General features: G+C 39.9%; 1 protein-coding gene across 4 annotated transcripts in view; it reads left to right on the top strand.

Moving 5' to 3' along the window:
* Positions 1-21317, top strand: part of LOC137255674 (uncharacterized) — a 49032-nt gene extending 27715 nt beyond the window's left edge. For 3 of the 4 annotated variants that reach the window (XM_067793153.1, XM_067793155.1, XM_067793154.1), the window contains exons 5-17: positions 671-727; positions 1866-2015; positions 4152-5465; positions 5978-6115; positions 7474-7603; positions 8214-8357; positions 9105-9367; positions 10130-10277; positions 11606-13687; positions 14892-14974; positions 16525-16612; positions 17218-17336; positions 17983-21317. In XM_067793153.1, coding sequence (XP_067649254.1) covers positions 671-727; positions 1866-2015; positions 4152-5465; positions 5978-6115; positions 7474-7603; positions 8214-8357; positions 9105-9367; positions 10130-10277; positions 11606-13687; positions 14892-14974; positions 16525-16612; positions 17218-17336; positions 17983-18165 — 4899 coding nt within the window. In that variant the 3' untranslated portion in view covers positions 18166-21317. Of the gene's footprint in view, positions 1-670; positions 728-1865; positions 2016-4151; positions 5466-5977; positions 6116-7473; positions 7604-8213; positions 8358-9104; positions 9368-10129; positions 10278-11605; positions 13688-14891; positions 14975-16524; positions 16613-17217; positions 17337-17961 lie in introns of all 4 variants that reach the window. The other variant, XM_067793156.1, reaches the window with a different exon arrangement.
* The last annotated feature ends 1608 nt before the right edge of the window (positions 21318-22925 follow it).

Below are 22925 nucleotides of genomic sequence, written 5' to 3'. Positions count from 1 at the left end.
TCTGGTCCAGACAACTGCCGTTATAGTAAGTGACTGTCTATGCTGATTTTAGCTGTACTCCAGCAATATCTGATCATGACAGGGATACCAGAAGTGGGCTATATTCATTGTAGCAATGTGGGAAATCAAACCTAGGTCTTCAACCTTATCAGGGGTTTACAGGACGCAATTTCCTGCGTCCTATGCACAAAAAAGTTGACAATGGACACAACGAAATAGACCAGCACGTCCACAGGGATGAAGAAGAGTCAAAATACTTTTTTTAATATGTTGATGAAGTAACAGTAAGCTATCACTGATACTAGCCGGGTTACGATAACATTTGCAGTTTAATTACTGTGATGATCATGAAACAATATACCATAACAGTGACTGAACTGCAATTGCAGCAATATTGTAATAGTATAACGTAGTATTAATAATAATATTTAAGGCTCTGTAACCCCCATTTTGTAGTCCAAGAACCCTGAAAATTAAGAGTATTAGTCTCAGGGACCCTCAAATACAGGACAGAAGCTAAAGCTCTGCATGTTGAGGATGTTTTAACCGCAACGCTACCCCACCATCCCTCTGCCATTATTGTAAAAGACACAGCAGTCCATAAAATTATACACCTAATTCAAAAAAGATGTTTCTGTGCATGTTCTATATATCGTGGTTCCTCTTGCAGGGTCAGCGAGATTCTGATGACGGCAACAACGATAATAGTCCTGACAATAACAGAAGGGTGAGTTCCATTGTGTTTCAGTTCAGAATGTTAAATTAAAATTGAACTCTAGATATCATTTGTAAATGATTTGTACATTGACACTGCAAATATGTTTCATTTAATTGTTTACCCTCCTTGTCACTGTCTGTGAGGTAAATCATAGTATATTGCTGCCCCAAAAGATTACCTTATGCTGCGTAAAAATTGAATGTTTCTTGGGCACATTTTTTTCAATAGTGACGAGGACAGTAGGACTTCATTTTTAATTTTTTTGTAGAAAAATAAGTGAGTATTTTTTCTGTCAACTTGAGAACTTTAGCATGTGTTAATGAGTTGTATATTCAGTCACACTCGTTCTTACAGACACTCATTCTTACAGTGGGGAAATGGATGATCAGGATGCAGCTAAATCACAATTATGTGTTTTTAAATGGCAATAAAAAAATTGTTACGCACTCAAATAGAAGTGACATGCCGATGCCCAAGAAACATTTCACATTTTTTATGTAGCCTTATAAGGGTTTATGAATTATGAAGTAAGGTAGAAATTTAGTTTCCAAGTCTTGGGAAAATTGATTTTGGGGGATAGGTAACCCATAAGTCCTAGAAATGGATAGTTTTTGTTTTCCATATAAGGTATGCTCCTCAAGTCATGTTTGAAATATAAGGCCCCTTGACCCTTGTAAATGTTATCTTTAGAAGGCTTAAGAAGAAAAGTTATATTTTCTCAGGCACCAGCATGTCACGTTTATTTGTGCGCGTAACAATTTTTATTGGCATTTAAAAAATTGTTTTAACTCTGCCGCTAATCTTCCCAAGCTGTAATTCTGAGAGAAAATTATATAAAAAAATAGAAACATGTTACTCCCTCATCAGAGTCCTGCTGCCCTGTTCACTTTTGAAAAATATGAGCCCGAGAAACATTTAAAATTTTTTTGCAGCAGTACCCAGATAAGATTAAACATTCACGTGTCAGTCCATATTTCCTGGTGGTTATTTCCTGGAACACCATTGAAGGGTATATTATTGTCTGGAGGGGCATCACTTTGCATGGTAGTGACAAGTTGTTCTTTTTCACACTGCAGCACTAGTTAAACTGTCACTATTATATCATTCTTGTAGTCTGTATTGTGAACGGGAAGATTATTTCTCACAGGGTCATGACCGACAGCCGTCCGACTCCAGCCTGCCCCACCCCCAACACCTGCTCGTGGAAGCTGACATTCCCGGGCAAGACTACAAGGCAGTCCGCAAAAAACATGCAGAAATGACTGATGAAAAACTCATTGACTTGCTTGGCTCTTTGGTAAGACAAGGTGTAATTTATTCTCAGTTATTTGTGGGTGGCCATACTGTTGGAATCACATTGAGTGTGACATTAAAAAATATTTAGACAAACACTTGTGTCAAACTTGGCTCAATGTGAAAACTTTTCTGCATATTCCTTAATTACTCATTTTTATTTACCCCCATATGTGACAAATCTGATCTGTTGAAGTTACTGTTGACTTGAAATTGTGTTCTAGTGATAAGCACAAAGTTACTCGGAGGACTGATCTGCATCACTGTTCAGTTGTGTAATGTTACAATGACGAGGATTGGTGTTGAAGCTTCACTGAGGAACAAATTATGAATAGCCACCAAAGTAAATCAAGAGAGTCAATAACATGACTAGCCAGCTTAAAAAAGAGGCCTGGGTTTTGCTGTGAATTACTACAAGATGAGATGTTCCTACACGAAACAGCTGTAAATTACTAGTAAAATGGGTGTGGAATCAAGGAGTTAGGGAAGACCCGGGTTCAATTGCCCACATGGGTACAATGTATGAAGCCCATTTCTGGTGTCTCCCACCGTGAAATTGGTGGAGTATTGCTGAAAGTGGCAAATATGGTGTAAAACTAAACTCACTCATTAGTGTGAAACCATGACATCAGTTGACCAGAACTGTGAAACTAACTTGCTAATTTATATTAAAATATGATTCCCTCTTCATCATTACATGTAAATCAGTTAATGTATGCCACGTAAGTGTTTAGGTTTGTTGAGTGAGTGAGTGAATTTAGTTTTATGATGCACTCAACCATATTCCCACATATGGGAACTGTCTGTCGATAATCGAGTTAAGACCAGACAATCCAGTGATCAACAGCATGAGCATCGATATGCACAACTGGGAACCGATGACATGTGTCAGCCAAGTCAGCGAGCCTATTCACCAGATCCCGTTAGTCGCCTCTTATGACAAGCACAGTCACCTTTTATTGCAAGCATGGATTGCTGAAGGCCTATTCTACCCCGGATCTCCATGGGTCTCTAGTTTTCTTGAACCTCGGATAAAATTTTGAAGGATTCATATGAGTCCCTCCAACTTTGACACAACTGAGCTGCATGCAGATCGCTAATCAGAGTTCAGTAATCTATCAATCTTCCATTATAATTATAAAGTGTTCCATGAAACTCATGGGGTCAATATTGGGACACAATCATAACTTGAATTGTACAAATGAAACAACCACTGATTAATACCACAATTGAGATAATTGAAGATACTTCCTGTAGAGACAGGCACATCAGTGTTATGTTTACATTGTAGTGTTCAAGTCAGGAAACAGCATCAGCTGTTCGTCTTGTTTTTAAAGAGGCGGTGGTGTAGCCTAATGGTTCACTCATCACGTGTGAAGCCTATATCCCGTGTCCTCCTCTGGACTATTGCTAAAACTGCCGTAAAGACACACAGACACACACACACAGACACACACTCACTCACTCACTCACTCTTCATTTAACAAACATAGCAGTTAGAAACATGCTTAGATTAATTTAATTTAATTAGATGTTTCAATATTTATAAATGTCGCTTCGTCTCTTGTGCCCAGTCATTATTGCTACTGCAGACGGATCTATTGATGGACTGATAATTTAATCACTTCGCGCCAGTAGAGATAGGTTGGCCCAATGGATTAGAGCTGGATTCAATTCCCCACGTGGTTACAATGTATGAAGCACATTTCTGGTGTCCCCTGTCGTGATATCTGGTGTCCCCCACCGTGATATCTGGTGTCCCCTGCCATGATATCATAGTGCTGAAAGCGGCATAAAATCAAACTCACTAACTCTACTTCAGCACTAGTAGTTGGGATTTGTGATTCAGACCAGACCAAAAATTACCTTGTGTACACTGGAATATAAAGTGTGTGAAAGTGTGTGCTATGGTCCCTGGCTAAGAAAATTTCATCAGTACTACTACAGTTTGCAGTGGTCCTGGTGGCCAGTGAATTTTGTATTGATGTTTTGGACCAGTGAAGTATGGACAGGACCACTAATTATTGTCTGCTAAATGGTACTGTGGTCTAGTGGGAAATTGTGAAAGTTTTCTTCTCTTGGATATCTGGAATGCAGTTCATGCAGTGATAAACAACGTAGTCCCTATTTGTAATTTCAGAGTCCAGGTACCAGTCCAGGCATGCAGGGAGATCCTGGCTTGCTGGAAGACGTAAACCACTGCATGCTGATAGTTCTACATGAACTGTCCATGCAGGATGGCATATATTGCTCGGTCTGCAATGTCCTGCACTACCTCTTCAACCACTTTGCCAGGTGCCAACTGCTGTACAAGAAGTGCAACATCTGTTGGCAGGTGCAACGTCTCTCTCTCTACCATGTGCAGTGCTGTCTCCAGGCGAAGAAGACTGCACGAGAATCATCATCTGACATATGTCAGCAGCTCCTTGAAAGTGTGACCTTCAAAGTTGAACTGTTGCAGAGTAGGAGCGAACAACTGTTCTTGAAGATGAAGAAGTATGTTGATAAGGTGCTTCATCCATTTGGTCTCCATGGCAGCGGGTCCTTGGGGATGTACAATATGTCTGAGAAAGGAGACGGCTTTTCGAGCGCTTCAGATCACAGTCAAACAGCAACTTTGGAGGATTCAATGCCCTCTGGATCATCAGTTAAAGGCCCTCAAGTTCCTGTAGCAGCACCTGTCACTGCATCTTCGATTGGAGGCCACTTTAGTCGGACTGGATCTGGCCGAAACTATCAACCGTCTTTGAAAAGAATTCCCGAAAGCCCACTACGTGATGTAAACTCACTGAAAGTGAATTGGAAAACTCGAGGACGAGGACATGTAGGCAGGCAACTGTCAAATGAGGCTCATTCTGTTGCGCCAAGATCTGTCGAGAATTCCATTGTTGGATCGAAATCAGATGATGGACCTAGCATGGAGTCTGGTAGACGTCCCAGAAAGACAGATGTGCCTCAAGGATCTATTGGAGAACTGGCTGTTGAAAGTTGTCTATCACTTCCAACTATTCCAACTGATGGCAGCAGCAGTAGATCTTCATGGGGTCCTGTTGATGACTTGTCGTTAGCGACATCAGTCTCTTCTGGCCATGATGAGGGACCGACTGCTGAGGACGTCATTTATGACAGGTACAAACCAATGATGGACACCCAGGGGAACATCTTTCAACCCGAACCTCGAGCTTACAGTACTGAGGGGGAACAAGATAAGATCTATGGTGTCACTGGAGCAATGAGTCTGCCTATCAGATCCACCTTTCAGGGTGAACATGACCAGAATATATCTTTAACAATGGCGCCAACGGGGGAGCCTGGGATCGGTGAGGTTGTATATGGAACCCGACGACAGCTCAAGAAGGTGGCACGGTTCTGGGCCAACATTCGCGGACAGCTGGACCACGAGTCTTACAAATACCAGGTTCGAGAAGAAGGAGTTATACTGGAATCTGCCAAGGTTAGTTTGAGGTTGATGCTTTCGTTATTATCCAGTGTATTTTAACTCTGTTCTGATGAGGTATTTTTTTAAATATAACTCAGTTGCCACGATTCTTTTATGAAGCTTTGCTGCAGTATTGGTGATGTGGCATTGTTTTGTGCTAAAAACATTAGAAGGTGGTATTAGTTGCTACCCTGCCTGTTTTTCTTCATTAAGAGGATGAAACGAGAACTGTTTGCTTTGTCCCATTATTCTGTATCTAAGAGTTACTATGGTAACTGCTGGCATCTGGACTGCAAACTGGCACTAGCCGCAAACACATGCATTCAGCTAGCTTTATAATTAAATAACCATCAATACAGCTTTAAACATCATTTCTAATCAGTTCTCTACAGTTTGGACATCACAAATGAAGTTGAATTTGAACTTTGCTTCCTAATGATCTGTATTACTTCTTGTTGGACATACCACATTTTTGCTGTTTTGAGTGTATTGTCGTAATTATATGAATTTCTGGTGCTACATTTTAGAAACATCTCCGAATCTTGCGCACCCGCTACCAGAAGAAGCATCAATGGATGCGACTTGTTCACCTTGGAAATGGCGTCGCAGGCAAGTGTCACCTGGCGAGAGATTCAACCACAGGATTCAGCTTCTGTGTCAAAAGGGTAGGTGGAGCCACCTCCTTAATATGTTAAAATGATAGAACGTTGGTCATGTTTGGAATTGTTTTTTAGGTGAATGTTTTAATGAGTATATTTAGAAACAATTTCTTTAGATCTTTAAGTCCTGTCAATTATCTTTCTACAGAAACAAGACATATTTTCAGAAACTAAGAATGATCATAAAATTAAGAAGTAGAAATATTGTAAGCAAGTGGGTCGCCATGCCAATTTACAGTTATCAGAGGAGTATGCAAAGCTGCAGTCTACAGTCTAAGTTGCAGTAGCTCAGAAGGTTAGGCGGACGACTGTGTGTCTGCTGATTCTGAGGGTGCAGGTTCTAATCCCAGATGGGTTTCATTCGAGCAAAAATACAAGAATCTATACTATGCTAAAAACGTATTGTTCCACAAATAACTAGATGGGTCTCATTCCAGCAAAAGTACAAGAATCTATACTATGCAAAGAAAGTATTGTTCCCCAAATAACTAGATTGGTTTCATTCCAGTTAAAATACAAGAATCTATACTATGCTAAGAAAGTATTGTTCCCCAAATAACTAGATGGGTTTCATTCCAGCATAAGTACAAGAATCTATACTATGCTAAGAAAGTGTTGTCCCCCAAATAACTATATGGTACATGTGTCCACACTCTAAATGACATTGTGTAGTTGTAAGCAAGAGGATGAATCTAAAAAAGAATATCGCACATTTATCCGTTAGTTTGTTGCAAGTGTCTTCATAATATATGCAGATTAGTGTATGTCCATGGTCCCAAGGATAGTGATTAAAGCGTACCCTCAGCATTCCGAAGACCTGGGTTCATATCCCCTCATGTGTGAAGCCTATTTCTGTTGTGCCTGGACGTGCTATTCTTGGAATATTGCTAAAAGTGGCATAAAATCATACTCACTTGCACATTCATGTAACTAAGGAAGTGATCCTGGGTATAAATACACATGGTGTCATTTGGCTGAATGATCATATCATAAGCCTGTTCTTGACATCAATTGTGAACAGCATATTACTGTAGATATTTGTGGAATTTGATGGCCTAGGAAACAATTCTACTGAAAGGGCTGGCATAAAGGTTAAACTTTTGTGAAATGACTGTCTGTCGATCTAAAAGTGGTATTGTATCGGTTCAGGTGAATGAGCCGTATGGATCAGATGGACTCAGGAACGTGTTTGATTACTTGTCATTGTAGTTGCACAGTTGATCATAATATCAATCACTCGATTATGTGTACAGACTCAGTTCTGTTTACAGGTTAACTTATCTTGAATGTTGCTGCATGTTGTTTATACAACTTACAAATAAGAATTATTACAGAATTAGAATTAGACTGGTGATTTTTTTCAGGTTCACATTGCCAAGTACGAAGAGAATGAGCTAGTCATTTGGTGTGACCTTGACCATACGAACATCGTCAAATTGTACGGCGCCATCCGGCACGGTCCAAAAATCTACATCTTCTGTGAATTTGTTGATGGTGTGTTTACTTTGAAATATGTTTTTGATGCTCGTTTTATTAATTTTAGTTAATGGTTGCAGGGGGCAGGTAGCTGAGTCGTTAAAGCGTTCTCTCATCGTCTCCCGGGACCAGTTCCTCACATAAGCACAATATGTGAAGCTTATTTCTTTTGCCCCTATCCATAATATTGCTGGAATATCTCTAAACCATACTCACTCTATAATGTTTGTTGAAAAAGTATTATGAGTGTGAGGTCTGTGTGTTCAAAGTTATCATCTTTAGTGTGACAAGCAAACACTTTAACCAGTAGGCTACCTCACCACCATACTTGTTAAGGAACGTACAGTTTGGCATCTAGGCATCCTTCTTTTCCCAGGAAAGCACTGAAAAAGAGAAGTTTTGTCATGATGAATATTTACATAAAATAAAAAAAATGTGACATTCAAAAATGTGAAAGCAGTGACCTGTAAACACATTGTGTCCAAGCACCCCTTGAGGTTCTTTAATGGTTAGAGATCAATTTACACACTAGTATAGTTCATCAGAAAAGCTAACAAGGTATATTGAGCAAATAGTGTTGTTTGAATACTTGTCATTGAGGCTTACAAGGGCATTGCTGTTGTTGCAGGTGGCAGTCTGACATCACTGATCAATGAGCAGCGTAGTCTGAACCGGCGCCTGAGTCACTGGATGTGTCTACGCTACTTCAAGCAGCTGCTGCAGGTGCTGGTGTATCTACAGGCACGCAATGTACTTCATGAGGACCTCAAAGGTGAGTTAGTTGTTCTAAAACATGCTTGGTATGCTCCTTTTCAGGGCCAGATGACATGACATGTGACCTTTAAACCTAGGAGCCTTCAGCAGCTCATGCTTGTTGTAAGAGTCGATTATCAGGATTCAGGCTCACAGACTTCTTTGACAATTGTGATTGTGTCCCAAATGTGCAGATCGGTGCTTATATTGTTCATCACTGGATTGTCTGGTCCTGAATCAATTATTTACAGACTGCTGAGTTAAACTACAAAACAATGAACCATCCAAACAACTAGCCATATGATTTCTATGTTATGTATTAATGTGTCATGGCACTTTGATATTTGATACTTTGTGTTTTACTACTTGTTTCAAAACATTTATAATTCATTTACGCTTGTGTATGCTTTTTACAAGAGGGGCAGTGGGGTAGCCTAGTGGTTAAAGTGTTTGCTTGTTATGATGAAGAGCCAGGTCTAGATACCCCACATGGGTACAATGTGTGAAGCCCATTTCTAGCATTGACCGCACTGATATTGCACAAATATTGCTGAAAGCAGTGTAAAACCAAACACACACACACTTTTTCAAAGAACTTCTTAACAGCTCATGGCAAACCCTTGTGTAGTTACCTGTTTCTCATGTTTAACGACACCCTAGTCTTTGTCATAACAGCAAGAATACATCAGTGAGGGAGCAAATGCTTGCTTTTGCTTATATTCATCACTACCACAGCTATCTCATATTGCACGATGGCATTCCACAGCGGACAACATTCTTGTGAAGCGAAACACCACCCTGATAGCGGTTACTGACTTCGGGCTGGGGAAGTACCTCAACGTCGACAGCGAGATGAAGGGGATGAGCCCCACAGGGAGCCAGACGCAGTGGAGTCCGGAGAAAGCCACCAGCATCGGCCACGGCTTTGCTGCGGACGTGTGGGCCGCTGTCTGCATCCTAGTCCACATGCTGAGTGGTCACCCTCCGTGGACACAAAGGTTTCCTGGAGCTCAGATGCTGCATTTTGTGGTATGTTTATGGTTAGCCATTTTTGTTTGAATATCATCAGCTGCCAGCTATTTTGTTATTACTGTATCATTTTAACTTTCATCTTAACTAAGAATAAGACTATAGAGTTTCGTATCAAGGCAAACAACAGAAATCTAGACCTGTTCAGCTGTTGTTCGCTTCTGACATACTATTGAGTGATGTTAAGGGTCAAGGTCACTTAGTATGACCTAGGTGTAACATAATTTTTTGTGCATCATAATTCGTGTATTTATGAGTGAAGTCATCAGGTGTGCCTATCCTGAGTCATGATAATGTCAAATGTCAAGGTCAGTATAAACAACAAGTAATATTCTTAGATTTTATTGGACGATACTGAAGATCCAAAACCTTTAGTATGTCATTATCATGACCATTATTTTCATTATTAGAATTAAAGTAACTTCATATGTACGATCTTTGGGTTGTCCTCTGTACCATATGAGCACAGTGGAGACCGTGTTCAAAATGGACATCTGTTGAATATTTGTGTTCTGGATGGGTTTTGAATGGAAAAAGGCCGAAATTAATTTAGGCTGGCTGGCTTAGAACTCATGGATGTTTCATTTGGATTATTCATTGACAAGTGCCTCAGGATCACCTTGCCATCACCTTGGTGAATGTTGTTAGATCTTGACACACCCTGGAATCAAACAGGAATGTGTCTGATGTTTATGTGATTCTCAGCAGTGGGCGGTACAGAGCTTAGTTTCTTCTGTTTTTACCGATATGTTCCTGTTTCAGATATTCATGCAGTCGCCACCACTAGATGACATCCCTGCCAACGTCCAGGAAGTGGTGCGGGATCTCATCACCCAAGGATTCACAGTCGACCCCAAACTGAGACCCTCTGCAGCCAAGCTCCTGAAGCATCCTGCTTTCAAGGTTCTAGGTAGGTGAATGGATAGGCTTCTGAATATGTATTTTTTCATTAGTAACAAATAAACCCAATTTAAATCTAGACCCAGTCAGATAGGAGATTCAGAACCTGTGGAAATCTTGACTTGCTCCATTTAGGGCTTCAGCATTGCAGGGAGGGCTAGGCAATAGTGAAAATAATGTGGTTGAGAGACTATGAGACAGACTAGTGAAGGGATGGCGGACAATTTGTGTGGTTAAAGCATGAGTATGGGAGACTGAAGACATCATTAACTCCCCACATTGGTTCACTGTGCGTCTCTCCCTTGACATTTCTGGAATATTGCTGCAATCAGGATTAATCCCACCTTCCTCAATCTTGGCAATCGTGATTTATCTTTCGATCCTAACAATTTTCGAGAGATTTGTCTTCCATTCCTAACTATTATGGAGCGCTTCATCTTGTGTTTGTCTGCCCTTCCCCTGCCTGCTCTTCCCCAGTACTGGCGACAATATTTCCTGTGTAACAAAAAAGGATCTCCTCTCATTGTAAGCTGGCTCGCTGGATTATGACTGAAACACGGATCAAACTGACGTGACTGGACTCCAAAACAGTGAGGGCAATTGCAAATAAAGTAACTTAATTACATGAAAACCTGATGTAAACAAAGCCATCGAGATGTTTGAATTACTTCCCCTTGCGTAAAGTTACATCCCTGGAAGTAGCTACATGGTCAGTCATCAAGCAGGCAATCTTTATCTGTCAGTTTCATAAGAAAAATGCTAATTTTTTACATCAATTTTTGGCCCAAACAGTAATTGGTCTAAATTAGGGATCTCTGTGACAGCTATGCTCTTAGCAGAGATGCCAACCTTTACGATTTTATCATAGTCGCTACGTATTTTAACTTCAAACTAAGTTAACATTCTACTAGAAATTCTACGAAATTTGAATAAAATGCATTAAAATTCGGATATATAGACAAGAACATATATTTTCACTGATGAAATACATTTTCGGAATTCACGTACCTTCCATTCATCATATTTAATGACATATTTGAACTGGAATGATTGCAAGTAACAAACATAATTTTAGCAAACCTGATTTCAATACCTTTGCGATTTGACACATTTAGTTCCTGCGGAAATAATTTAACCACATGACGGTAATATCATTCATTTTTTTCTCAGAATCCATCATAATTTTGTTTATTTAGTTCACTACGAATTTTATGGTCAAACTACTAATTTTGAGCATTGAAACTACTATTTACAACACTTTTGGGTTGGCATCTCTGTCTCAGTGCAACAATACTGAAAAAATGTAGAACTGGACTGACTCCTGATTGTCTGTTGCAGAACAAGGAGCCCCAACCAGCTACTACTCCACCCTGAAGAGCACTGGGCAGCCTCTACCAGACAATCAGCTGGGCCCCACAGAGGCAAGTGGACCTCAGGAAATGGAGGAGATTCTATCCAGCTTGGCAGCTCAATCTCAGACTGCTCCACATGGCTCCAGACAGTCATCACTTTCAGAGAGAAGACTGCCATCTGTACAGTTCCGAGTCTCTGGTGAAGGAAGCAGTGGTTCAGATTTGGCTTCAAGTTTAGCTAAGCACAATGAGGGTTCACTGCCCTCTTCCAGCTCTCAGCCTCAAAATGAAAATGATGGCCAAACACCAGTTGCTCCCATGGCAGGAGCTGCTTCTCCAGATCCTATGGCAGGAGCTACTTCAACTCACAGGCACTCTACCAGCGCAGCTGAAGCACATGGTGTCCAAGAACATCATTCCGAAGAAGGCAATGAAGCATCATCAGAGGAATTCCCACAGAAACTACCAAAACTGCCGACATTCCTTCAGGGTCCCTTATATGACATCCCAGATGGTGTGCCAGCAGACACTTGGTCATTCTCCCTATTATCCTTTGAAGATTCAGACCAGCATATTCATAGCTTCCTGAGTGATGATGTTCCAATAGTTGACTTTCTGCCTTCTTCACAAACACTGCCTGAATACAGACCACTTCAGAGGATACCATTAAGTATGGATAACATGCCACGACTTTCGTTGTTGTTGAACAACAATCAGCTGACATACAGTGGAATAATCCTGGACGAACAGAGTACTTTGTCACCTCAAATGGAAATGAAATCAGAGATTGACAAAGCATTTGGGCCCGCACGTGAAGATGAAGTTGCTCCATCTGCTGCAAGAGGAGACACATTGCTTATTGCAGGCCAATCATTAGGAAGAAATCCAGGGCCGGCCTCTGAAGGGAACAGAACATCTACTCTAGAGGTGTCCTCCAGAGAAGATGGAACATCCAGTCCGGGGCAGGACATGTCATCTGAACTAGAGCAGTCCCACAGATTGGACAGGTCTTCAGAATCAGGGAAGTCCTCCAGAGGCGAAAGGCCATCTGATCCAGTCAAGTTCTCCAGAGGAGATGGAGTATCAAGTCCAGGGCAGTCCTCAAGAGGGGACAGGTTATCTAATCAAGGACAGTCCTCTAGAGAGTCATCACTTGAGGGTCTTCTAACCTCGCCCATGATAACAGCACAGCAAATCGGTGAATTTGGACTAGCAATGAATAACGAGGGTCAAAACACCTCAGATAGGCTCACACCAATGCCTGTTCTGCAGTCAACGCCTTACACTTCCCCACTATACAGCAGAGTCACTCCCAGTCCACAGGATGACATCGGCCCAACAAGCTACTATCCTCCAACTGGTTTTTATGAAGAACACATTGACAGCTCCGACTTGTTTGGGGACGGCTCAGAAGAAGCAAAGGCAGTTGATGATGCTGTTGTGAATCTTGAAACAGCAAGCAACAACCAACAAGGTTCATCTGTGGAAACCATGGATGATCGATCAGAGGGACCAAACTTTGATTTTTCTGAAACAGCAGTTAGTGCTTCAGCTCAGTCAGTGCGGAGGTCAAGGCCACCATCCAAAAGTGTGACCAGTTTCTTTAGAGGTACACCTGATTATGCTATAGAAACCTCCAAGACAAAGGATTGTCCCATTGAATCAGAAAGCATTGACATTCCTGAACCTTCTGCAAGAAAACAAGAAGGTGGTCGATCGCTGGAGAAGAAGAACCCAGGACTCACTATTGACGTCACATGTAATAAGAAGTTGGCTTATAAGAGAAATCAGTCAACTCCTGCAGAAAGCAAACCAAGATCTCCCCCAAGTCTTAAACACCCACAGAGCGACCCAATGCTGAGAAATGTCGGTGCTGTGAGGGGGGAAAATCAGGAACCTAGTTCAGGGTTGGGTGCCAGTCTGCCTTGCCACCAAGGCCCATCAGAGCCTCATGTCAACTCAAACCGCAGCAGTGATACTTCGGGGGTGTTCCTACTGGACAAGGGCAGACTGTCCTCCACCGAGTTTAGCCCTAAATCACTGTTTGATCACCAAGAGCAGGAGTTCAGTAAGTGCATTGACCCATAATGAGTGAGTGAGTGTAGAGGATGGCTAAAATTATCAATAATATCGTAAATTCACTTTTGTGATAGAAAAACATGTTTAAAGTAACAGTGTACAAAGATTGGTCATCATGGGCTGTATATTTCTCTCTTTCAAATGTTTGGCCTTTTTACTCAGTTTTTTTCTCTGATGTTAATAGATATCGATCGATATTTTGTTAATGATTATCAATGTCCATGATTACTATCGAAAGTCACACAAGTGAGTATTGTTTGAAACCACATCAGCAGTGTCTTAGCTGTTCACAAACTTGTTCTTATATCAGTGGAGCAGTGTCATAAATGTCTGTTTTTTCTCAGTGAGATAGTTTCCTGTTTTAATAATAGCTTTATATATATTGTTGGAGTTATCACTAATCCCTGATCGATAATGTCCAGGGTATATGTTGCAATAAGTCTCCACTATAACCTGGATACGTGTATGGTTTGGCCCGATAATTTTATTACCTCCCTTTGCTGGCTCTGCATTCTCACAGTAGCCAATCAGTTACACCGCTGATGCAACCGAGCTTGCCAGTGTCATCAAAGATAGCTGTTACATCCATCTGATTTTGGGGAAGTCATACAAACAAACTGACAGATCTGAAATTACACAAATACACAAGAACACCTTCCACGTCTTTGAGAGAACTTCTTCATCATTTGTGTTTAATGATGTTAAATCATTATAACCATGTTTAATCAGTTAGATAATTTAAGAAGCTAATGTGAGTTGTGATTGGTATGCTCAACTTCCCAGCACCGACACATTAGTGGATAAAAAGCCAGCCAGAGAAGGTAACAAAATCATCGGGTTGTGCCAAAGATGTATCCAGGGTATATTGGAGATTTATTGAAGATGTCACTCATCTAAGTATGCATATAACTGGATAATACAGTTATGTGAAAATAACTTAAAACTAATTTGGAGTTGCTTCCATACAAATATGCATAAAATGTTTGTATTATTGGAAAATTCTAAGTATTATGGGATATACTGGTATCTGAAGAAGTGCAAGTACAGTGGATCATAATATGCTGTTTGAGTTAATTAACATCTAGAGCTGTAAGCACCTGTTGTCTTTTTGGGTACACTGCTGTAACTATTGTACACGTGTAACTATGGTAACACTGATGCAGGTGTATCTATGGCAACTTCTTGTGTTACAGGTGCCCTTGGTAATGCGTCCCAGTCTGATCTGTCAGCTCAAGAACATCAGGTTATGATGGCCATGGTAGACATTCCTAATGAGGTAGGACACTGAAAGGACACTTAAATATCACGGATGGCAATTTTTCTGAATCTGTGGAAATCCGCAGTCCAAGTAAACTTAGCCTCAGTTCTCTTTGTTACACTCCACTACTGAGTCGCATCAGGTAACATTTGAGATTGACCAATCGGAACCCAGCTTACCGAGTCATGAAAGTGGACATTCGCACATACCTTTTGAACTTTTTATCTCGAAAAGGTTCGTACCCGAACAAATCCGAATGCTATTTAGTGTACGATTCCTTCTCTTTGATGCACACGACGCATGTTACAACTATGACAACAGTGACAACTGAAAATTGTGTTTTTCACAATATTCAAGGATGTGATCTTGCAGAAATATTAACTAATGGTAACCATGTCAACAGAAACCCCAAAGCGTATATACTGCAATTCAAATAACTGTGTTATATGCAGATTTTTGTTTATGGAGAGATCTGTGTCAGTGTCTCGAATATTTTGTAAGTCCCACTGATCCCTAAGTAGTAGCCATTGTCTGATTGGTTAAATCTCTTTAACTGTCTCACTATTGATTGGACAGTCATAGGTCGCTCAAAGGTTACCTGACGCAACCTTCTACTAGGGTTTGCTCGACTCAGTGGTGGAGTGTAACGAATAACACTAAGTTTACTTAGACTGTGGAAATCCACAGATTTAAATGCAAGTCAGTTGATCTTGAGATCCATCTAAATCCGGGAAAAAAATATTTAGGAGGTTGAAGTCCCGCTTATCAATGTCAAGTAACCACCTCTGTGTCTCTTGGGCTATCAAGTTTCAGAATTTCGCTGTAATTTCAATACATTTCAGCCCACAGCCCTCCCAGCTGATTTTCAGCTGAAATCTCTTTCACCTATTGCCATCCCTGATAAATTTCAATGTGGTGTGACAATGGATGGTTCACTAGTATAGTGAATCAATACAAAGTTTTACATTGTTTTTTTTTTCACTCTATACAATACTTCCTCAGGACCACGATACATTGATGTTTAGCTTTGTGTATTGCCGAATCAAAACATCTGTTTATAAAGGAAGGCTTACTTTAGTTTGTTGATTGAAATATGCTTACTTATTTTCCCTTCAGTAGACTAAATGTTTTCTCGGATTCTTGTGTAAATACCTGTGTCAGACATAGCCCTCTCATGTTAATAACATTCCGAAAGTCCATGTATTAATTTAAATATCGTGTTTCATTGAAATGAACATTGAAAAATGATTGTGGAATTAGATCAAATAGTTGTGTTAGAATTAAAGCTTTTATTATCGTATCGCTGCCCTTGCTAATCCTTTCATGCCGATAATTATATTGTACAACTGTGTTCATTTGTCAGTGGTTGTCAATGACACTAAAGTTATGGTTAGGTTAATGAGAATGGAGTTATGTTATTGATCAGTCTTTGAGGTCCAAACGAGGAAAAATGTTTAGCTCACTTGAACCAAAGATTTATGAAACCAAACTTCCTCCCTGACAAGGGGAAGCCTGAAACACTGGGTGAGACAAGTGTTTTTTATCATCATGCCACAACTTGTTTCTAGGACATACATTTTGCTCTTGGTCCTGAACACGAGTCATTCGAAAACCAACTGCTGTCTGTCCAACAGAACCTCAAGACTGAAAGTGATGGTAAGTTGGATTAAATTTTCATGTACATTTGACTTCAGTTCATTTTAAAGCTACTGATAAGCTTTCTCTGTTCTCAGGTCCCCAATATAGATACACTGTCTATTAAATTGAGGAAAACCGAAAATAATTTCTGGATTCTACTGCCTTGGAATATTGAACTTCTGTTGAAATCGGTGCTGAGAATGGATGGTTTTACACCACTTTTAGCAATATTCCAGCAATATCAAGGCAGAGGACAACAGAAATGGGCTACACACATAGTACCCATATGGGGAATCAAACCTGAATCTTCAGCGTGCCAAGCCAACACTTTAAACCCTAGGTTACCCACTGTCAAAAATTGTAAAGATGTAGTTCAGTAAACTACCTTAATAAGGAACATGCTTGCAACAAACTGACAGATATGATGAATGGTAAATGTAACACAGTGACTGTTTGGTACTGGACCTAGATTTTCAAAGCTGTCTTAGCGCTAAGATAGTCGTAAGTTAATGTTAATAAGTGGCACTTACGACTGTCTTAGCACAAAGAGACCTTCAAAAATCTAGGCCCTGATTCTTTAAATGTAAAGAGCTTAATTAAATTGACTCACTCATTCTTTACAGTTTCTGAGTTTGGCGCCAAGCTTCATCTGATCCGAGAAAATGGTGAGAGTTTGAAGAAGATGCTAGTTCCACGTCACTACGAGGATTGGGGAAAGCTGATGGACACAATTGGGCAAGCGGTAGGTCTGTTCGGTTGCTTCTCAGTCAACACAAACTTTCCACAGTCAGATCAAAAGTATGAAGCATTTTGTTATAAACATTTGCTTTCACAACTTCCACTTGCATGCACTTGCACATGTGCACACAAACAAATGCTCACACTCACACACACAGAAATGAAGAAAGTAGGCACGCTCACAATCAAACAAAAGAGCCTATAAACAAATGAGCTAATGATCATCATTGCTCTATCTTTCTTCCCTAAATACAGGCAACCCTTGCCATAAAGCAGGTCTTGGAATCCATGGATGACAAGCGCTCAGATGGTCATGTGACTTTCCGCTACTGTCATTCTCGTCTTGTAGCCCCAAGTATTCTGTGATATGGGGAAGGACCGGTGAGAATCCATCATGTGAGATAGGATAAGTGTCAAATATACAATTTATAATTAAAATTTCAAAATTTTTAAACTTGTCCTACCTCACTGTATGCATTATCCCATGATTGAACCGTGGGCCACAGATTACCCTGTGTCAACTCAACTATTGTGGGGTCGCCTAGAGAAAGCACCAACTCCTGATGTGTTACTTGTTATTTCTTCTCACTGATAAGGAATGACTATACTTCATTTCAAAATTAATAAAGCTTTGATTTGTGTGTGTGCAGGTGAAAGATGATCTTGGTTACGATCATTACACCCTGAAGGACACTGACGGAACCCCTGTGAACTATAACAGTACACCCTCTAAACAAGACAGGAAGGTCATGGTGTGTTGCCTTGAGGCAGGGGAGACAACTGAGGGATGCTGGTGTGATCAACACGAATCACAACTTATACATTTTGCCTGATGTCGTCTGTCCATGAAAAGTTGTTGTGCCCCATGGTCAAGTGCTTATGGCTAGTAGAGGCTTACTAACTGACCTAACTGAAACTGGACATTGATGCTTTGAAATAAGAGTGTTATCAAATGATAGATGTAAAATTATAAGTGTTGCTTTCAGATAGTGTATCAAATGTACTGGAACTGAGAAATGTCAGTCTGATCAGATGGTGGTGGGATGGGCTGGTTGTAGTGTTTGTTATTCACAAGAATGAGATCATGAAGTAATGTTCTCACGAATGAGGTCACAAGGTACACAAAACTCATCATGGCTCTGGCACATGACCAGTGCTGTCCCATCAGTTTACTTCGATATTTTACTAAAATTATAGTAACTTGATGCATTGCATTGCAGGTTGTATGCCAGTACCAGCACTGCTTGACAAATGTGTGTCTGAGTACATGTCTATCTATCACTAGCTCTACAGTCACCAGACAGAAGCAAGAGTGCTTTCCCACCTTAATTCTCCCTGTAAAGTTGCCTCCCTTTGGGTTTGATGTTACTTAGATTTTTAAAGTTGTTTTAAGCCATTTGTTCATGAATCAGTACTCATGAATGTTTATCGTTTTCTGTGTTAAACCAAATATATATACGTCAGTACTTGAAAATATTTATTAATTTCTGTTGAAACCAAATATATATACATCAGTACTTGAGAATATTTACCAATTTCTTCTGAATCTGATTCTTGTGTTGTCAAAAGCGAAACATTGTTGAAGATTAAATGAATGGATCATCTTCAGATAACGCAGACACCAGGTGTTCACAGATAGAGTAAGGATGCCTTGCTTTATGTGCTAACAAGAGAATTCTTAATACCCAGGAAATGTATCTAGCATCCAGAATTCCCACTTACCGATGCAGTTATCACGATTCAGATGATGAAATGTAATGAGGGATGCAGCTGGATTTGCATCCAATTCTATTCCATCTGAGCGTAATGTTTGTCTGCCTAACACAAGTTGGCAGTCTTCTTGCATAGAAGGCCCTTCTAGTCACAGGGTGTGATGTTTTCGATATGTTTTTCAAGAAGGACTCACTTTATACATGCAAGATCAGTGTGTAGTTTGAATATTTGCAGATCTGACTTTAAAGAAGTCATATGCAATGTGGGGATTACACATTCTCTTTTAAGTTAAGTCGATTCTTGTCATTTTCAAGTGAAGTCCTATCTGGGATTCAAACCCATTCTCTCAGAATTTGTCACCTTAGGAACAGTATACAAAGTTAGTGAACAGTGCTGCCACTAAAAAGTACTGAGTGTAATCATAATAACAATAATAATAATGTCATTTTTTTATAGTGCTCAGTATTCAAACACCAAGTGATTGCTTACAACATTTTTGTTAAGACACCTAGATTCAGGCATCTGGGTGATTTTTTTCATTGGAGGAAAGCTTTCAAGTTTGACTGGAAGGGAGACAGTGTTTCAGACTTTTACATGAAGAAGGGCAGGTCATTTCAGAGGGTGGCAGATGTGAAAAAAATGTCTGTGTCCACAGTTTGCCTGTGGGAATTGTAAGCAGTGAGTTGTTAGCTGATCTGAGGCATCAAGGAGGAACATAATCTTTCACTCTGTTGGTCAGGTAGGACCATACTCTGAAAGCATTGTGAATTCACAGCTTTGTCATGTTAGTGATGCCAGTATGTTTTGACGACCAGATGTCAGATGTCTATATGTTAATCAGTTCAAGTTACATTCCAACCCTGTTAGACCCAATAAGGTGATTTTGTTTGCTGTGTAACACAACATTCAGCAATATTCCAGCCATATGGCAGTGATCTGTAAATAATCCAGCCTGGACCAGACAATACAGTGATAAACAGCATGAACATCAATCTGCACAACTGGGATATGATGAAATGTGTCCACCATGTCAGTAGGCCAGACCATCGATTCTGCCTCCTACCACCATGCTGACTGATGCATGTTTTCCCAAGCAGTTTCAACCCACTCTTTACTTATTGCAGAAATAGTTTATATGAACTAAATGCTTTGAGAAAAATAGAATTGTTTTACACATTTATAAATGTATAAACAAAGTGGTTTATCGTGTTGCATGAATAAACTTAACATACCAGCATGTTTTTAATTACCTGTCAGCAAACACAGTAAGTATGAAGGTAGGGAATTTCACAAAGCACATATCTGTTTTGGTGAAGTTCTTGTCTTAGATGATACTGTGGTATCGTTTGTGCTGTTTGCTGAGTACTATTTTTGCTTGAAAAAAGATGTCATTCTAAGATTTTTATTAATGGCTAAATATATATCTGATAACTTCTGATTTGCTTCTTTGTGCATGTTTGCATTTTATGATATTGTGGGACACTATGAATTTGCATAAACTGCTGGGTGTGATGTTTTGGTAATTTGATTAAGTCTGCACAACACGGCTTTGATAAGTGTAAACTAAAGGTCATTGCAAAATATTCATATGTAACAACTTACTATTAATGAACCTGTAATTACTAAAACTGAACACCATTACCAGTTTTGTTCTTCAAATAGTACTTTGTATCTCTTTATGACTGCTATACTGATATATTTAAAACTGTTCCATTGATATCTTTGAGACAGTGGTTTATTAACATCTTTGTGACTCTTTTCTGTTTGTAACTGCAAGACAGGTTTATTAATAGCTTGTGACACTGTTCTATAAATATCTTTCAGACACTGTGTTCTTGTATGTCTTTGGAACTCTGTTTTTTTTTGTTTTTTTAATATCTGTGAGAGGGGGATTGTATCAGTATGTTTGAAGGACTGTTTAGTCATGGCCTCTGCATGTGTACCAACTCGTATTGAGAAAATCCTGAATATCATCCAAACTCAGTCCAGACGGCCATTTTTTACATATTATGAAATTGAAATGTTAATAATTACTGCCAACCTGGCCCATGAGGACCCCAATCAAACTGCATCTTCCCCAATCAGGACCGTAATTGAACTGCATTCAGCCAAACAGGACCATGTTTATTATTATGCACAATCAGGAGGATCTGTAATATCTTCTTTGATACAGGCTATGGAGGTCAATCTGTTACTTGTTATAAGTGTACAAAATTGTGTGTCTCTGCCAGTACTAACCTTGTAGAATAAAATGTGTTTCTGACACTTCCAATGCTTTGTTCTGTTTAGTTTTTGTTAGTATGAATCTATCTCCATAAGACTAATGGAGAAATTGTTACTCACTCAATTAGACAAATTTTGTGTCATTTTCCAGGTTCCTTTTAAGCAAAGCCTGATGTATTTCAGATGGCATCTAGTTTCTATCATCACACCAAACCATTGTGACGGCTGGCTTGATCATTCACTACATATTTTGTTAAATGAAATACGAGACCTTGAAAAGACATCTAGTGATGTCTAAGGTTGAGACTCGTCATGATATATTCATATTTGAAAATCCAATGATCAAAATCATGAGCATCGATCTGGGCAATTCTTGGATGCTCGCCATTATTATCCTCCAACAGATGAAGAAGATGTCTGTTGGAGCTACCAAGCTTTAGCTACTACAGGATATACCAAGCTTGTCCCAGTATGTCTATGTGACCCCCACCCCCCTCTCCCTCTCTCTCTCTCTCTCTCTCTCTCTCTCTCTCTCTCTCTCTCTCTCTCTCTCTAGTCCACAAACATTCACAGTAAATTTAAGTCTACCAGGTTTTTAATGGTAGTATTCATGTTCTTTTAATTTTGTCTAACTTTTCATACAATCGCCAGCAGCTGAAGGGATGGTGTAAATCCAACTAGGGTCCATGTAGGTAGCAAAGGTACTGTAAGTCCCCATGGTCCCTAGTGTGGTGATCTACCTTCTGTTGTTGGCGATCAATAGTCTGTTTTTATATTGTATTGTCTAAATAGTGATATTAGTTTTAACTTTGCATGCTAGTTTCAAATGAAATTGTGATATTCTAGTTGTTTTACTGTCCTTCGTTGACAGATCTTACCACATGCATATATTTCATTTTAAATGTTCTCGTCACGATATGGCTGAGATATTGCCGATGTGACGTAAAATATTAACTCACTCACTCTCTTTCTCTCTCGCTCTCTCTTTCACTCTCTCTCTCTGAGAGAACTACGGGTGCTGCGATATGTATTTCATGTGCATATGACCTATAGCTGTTATGTATGGAAAATATAACATCAGAAAACTGTGACATGTGAAAAATGAGGGCTTTTTATGGCTGTATGGCTTCTTTATTCTGTATAGACGACGTTTCGACATAGATTCTGATGTCGTTGCTACCACTTGCTTGACTACGACATATCTCTGTATCGAAAGGTCACCCATACAGAACGAACAGGTTGTATATCGGTGAAAATCTCCTATAGCAACCTACGTGCTACTTGAAGGAAATGAAATCGTCTGGTCTCAGGATCAAAGATCTCATCTCATTTTTTGTCGATTTAACTATTGACGAAATACCGGTTTAGTCCAGATACTCCCATGTTAATAGAGGGTGGATATAAACATTCTTCATGATAGATGACTGAGTCGTCTCAGACACATGATTCGACGTATCTTACCCGTGTAAATTTAAAGTCCACTCTCGAGTGCTCGAATTCTGGGCCTGGATTTTCGAAGCTGTCTTAGCGCTAAGATAGTTAATGTTAATGCATGGCACTTACGACCATCTTTGCGCTAAGAGAGCTTCGAAAATCTAGGCCCTGACGTTTGACCCTGATTGTTTTAAATGCACGTGGGTTTTATCCAATACGGCCG

This window comes from Haliotis asinina, chromosome 11 (genome assembly GCF_037392515.1).
Source record: "Haliotis asinina isolate JCU_RB_2024 chromosome 11, JCU_Hal_asi_v2, whole genome shotgun sequence".
In the NCBI taxonomy this organism is placed as follows: domain Eukaryota; kingdom Metazoa; phylum Mollusca; class Gastropoda; order Lepetellida; family Haliotidae; genus Haliotis; species Haliotis asinina.
Note: the sequence above shows the minus strand (reverse complement) of the source record. Positions and strands in the feature narration are given on the sequence as shown.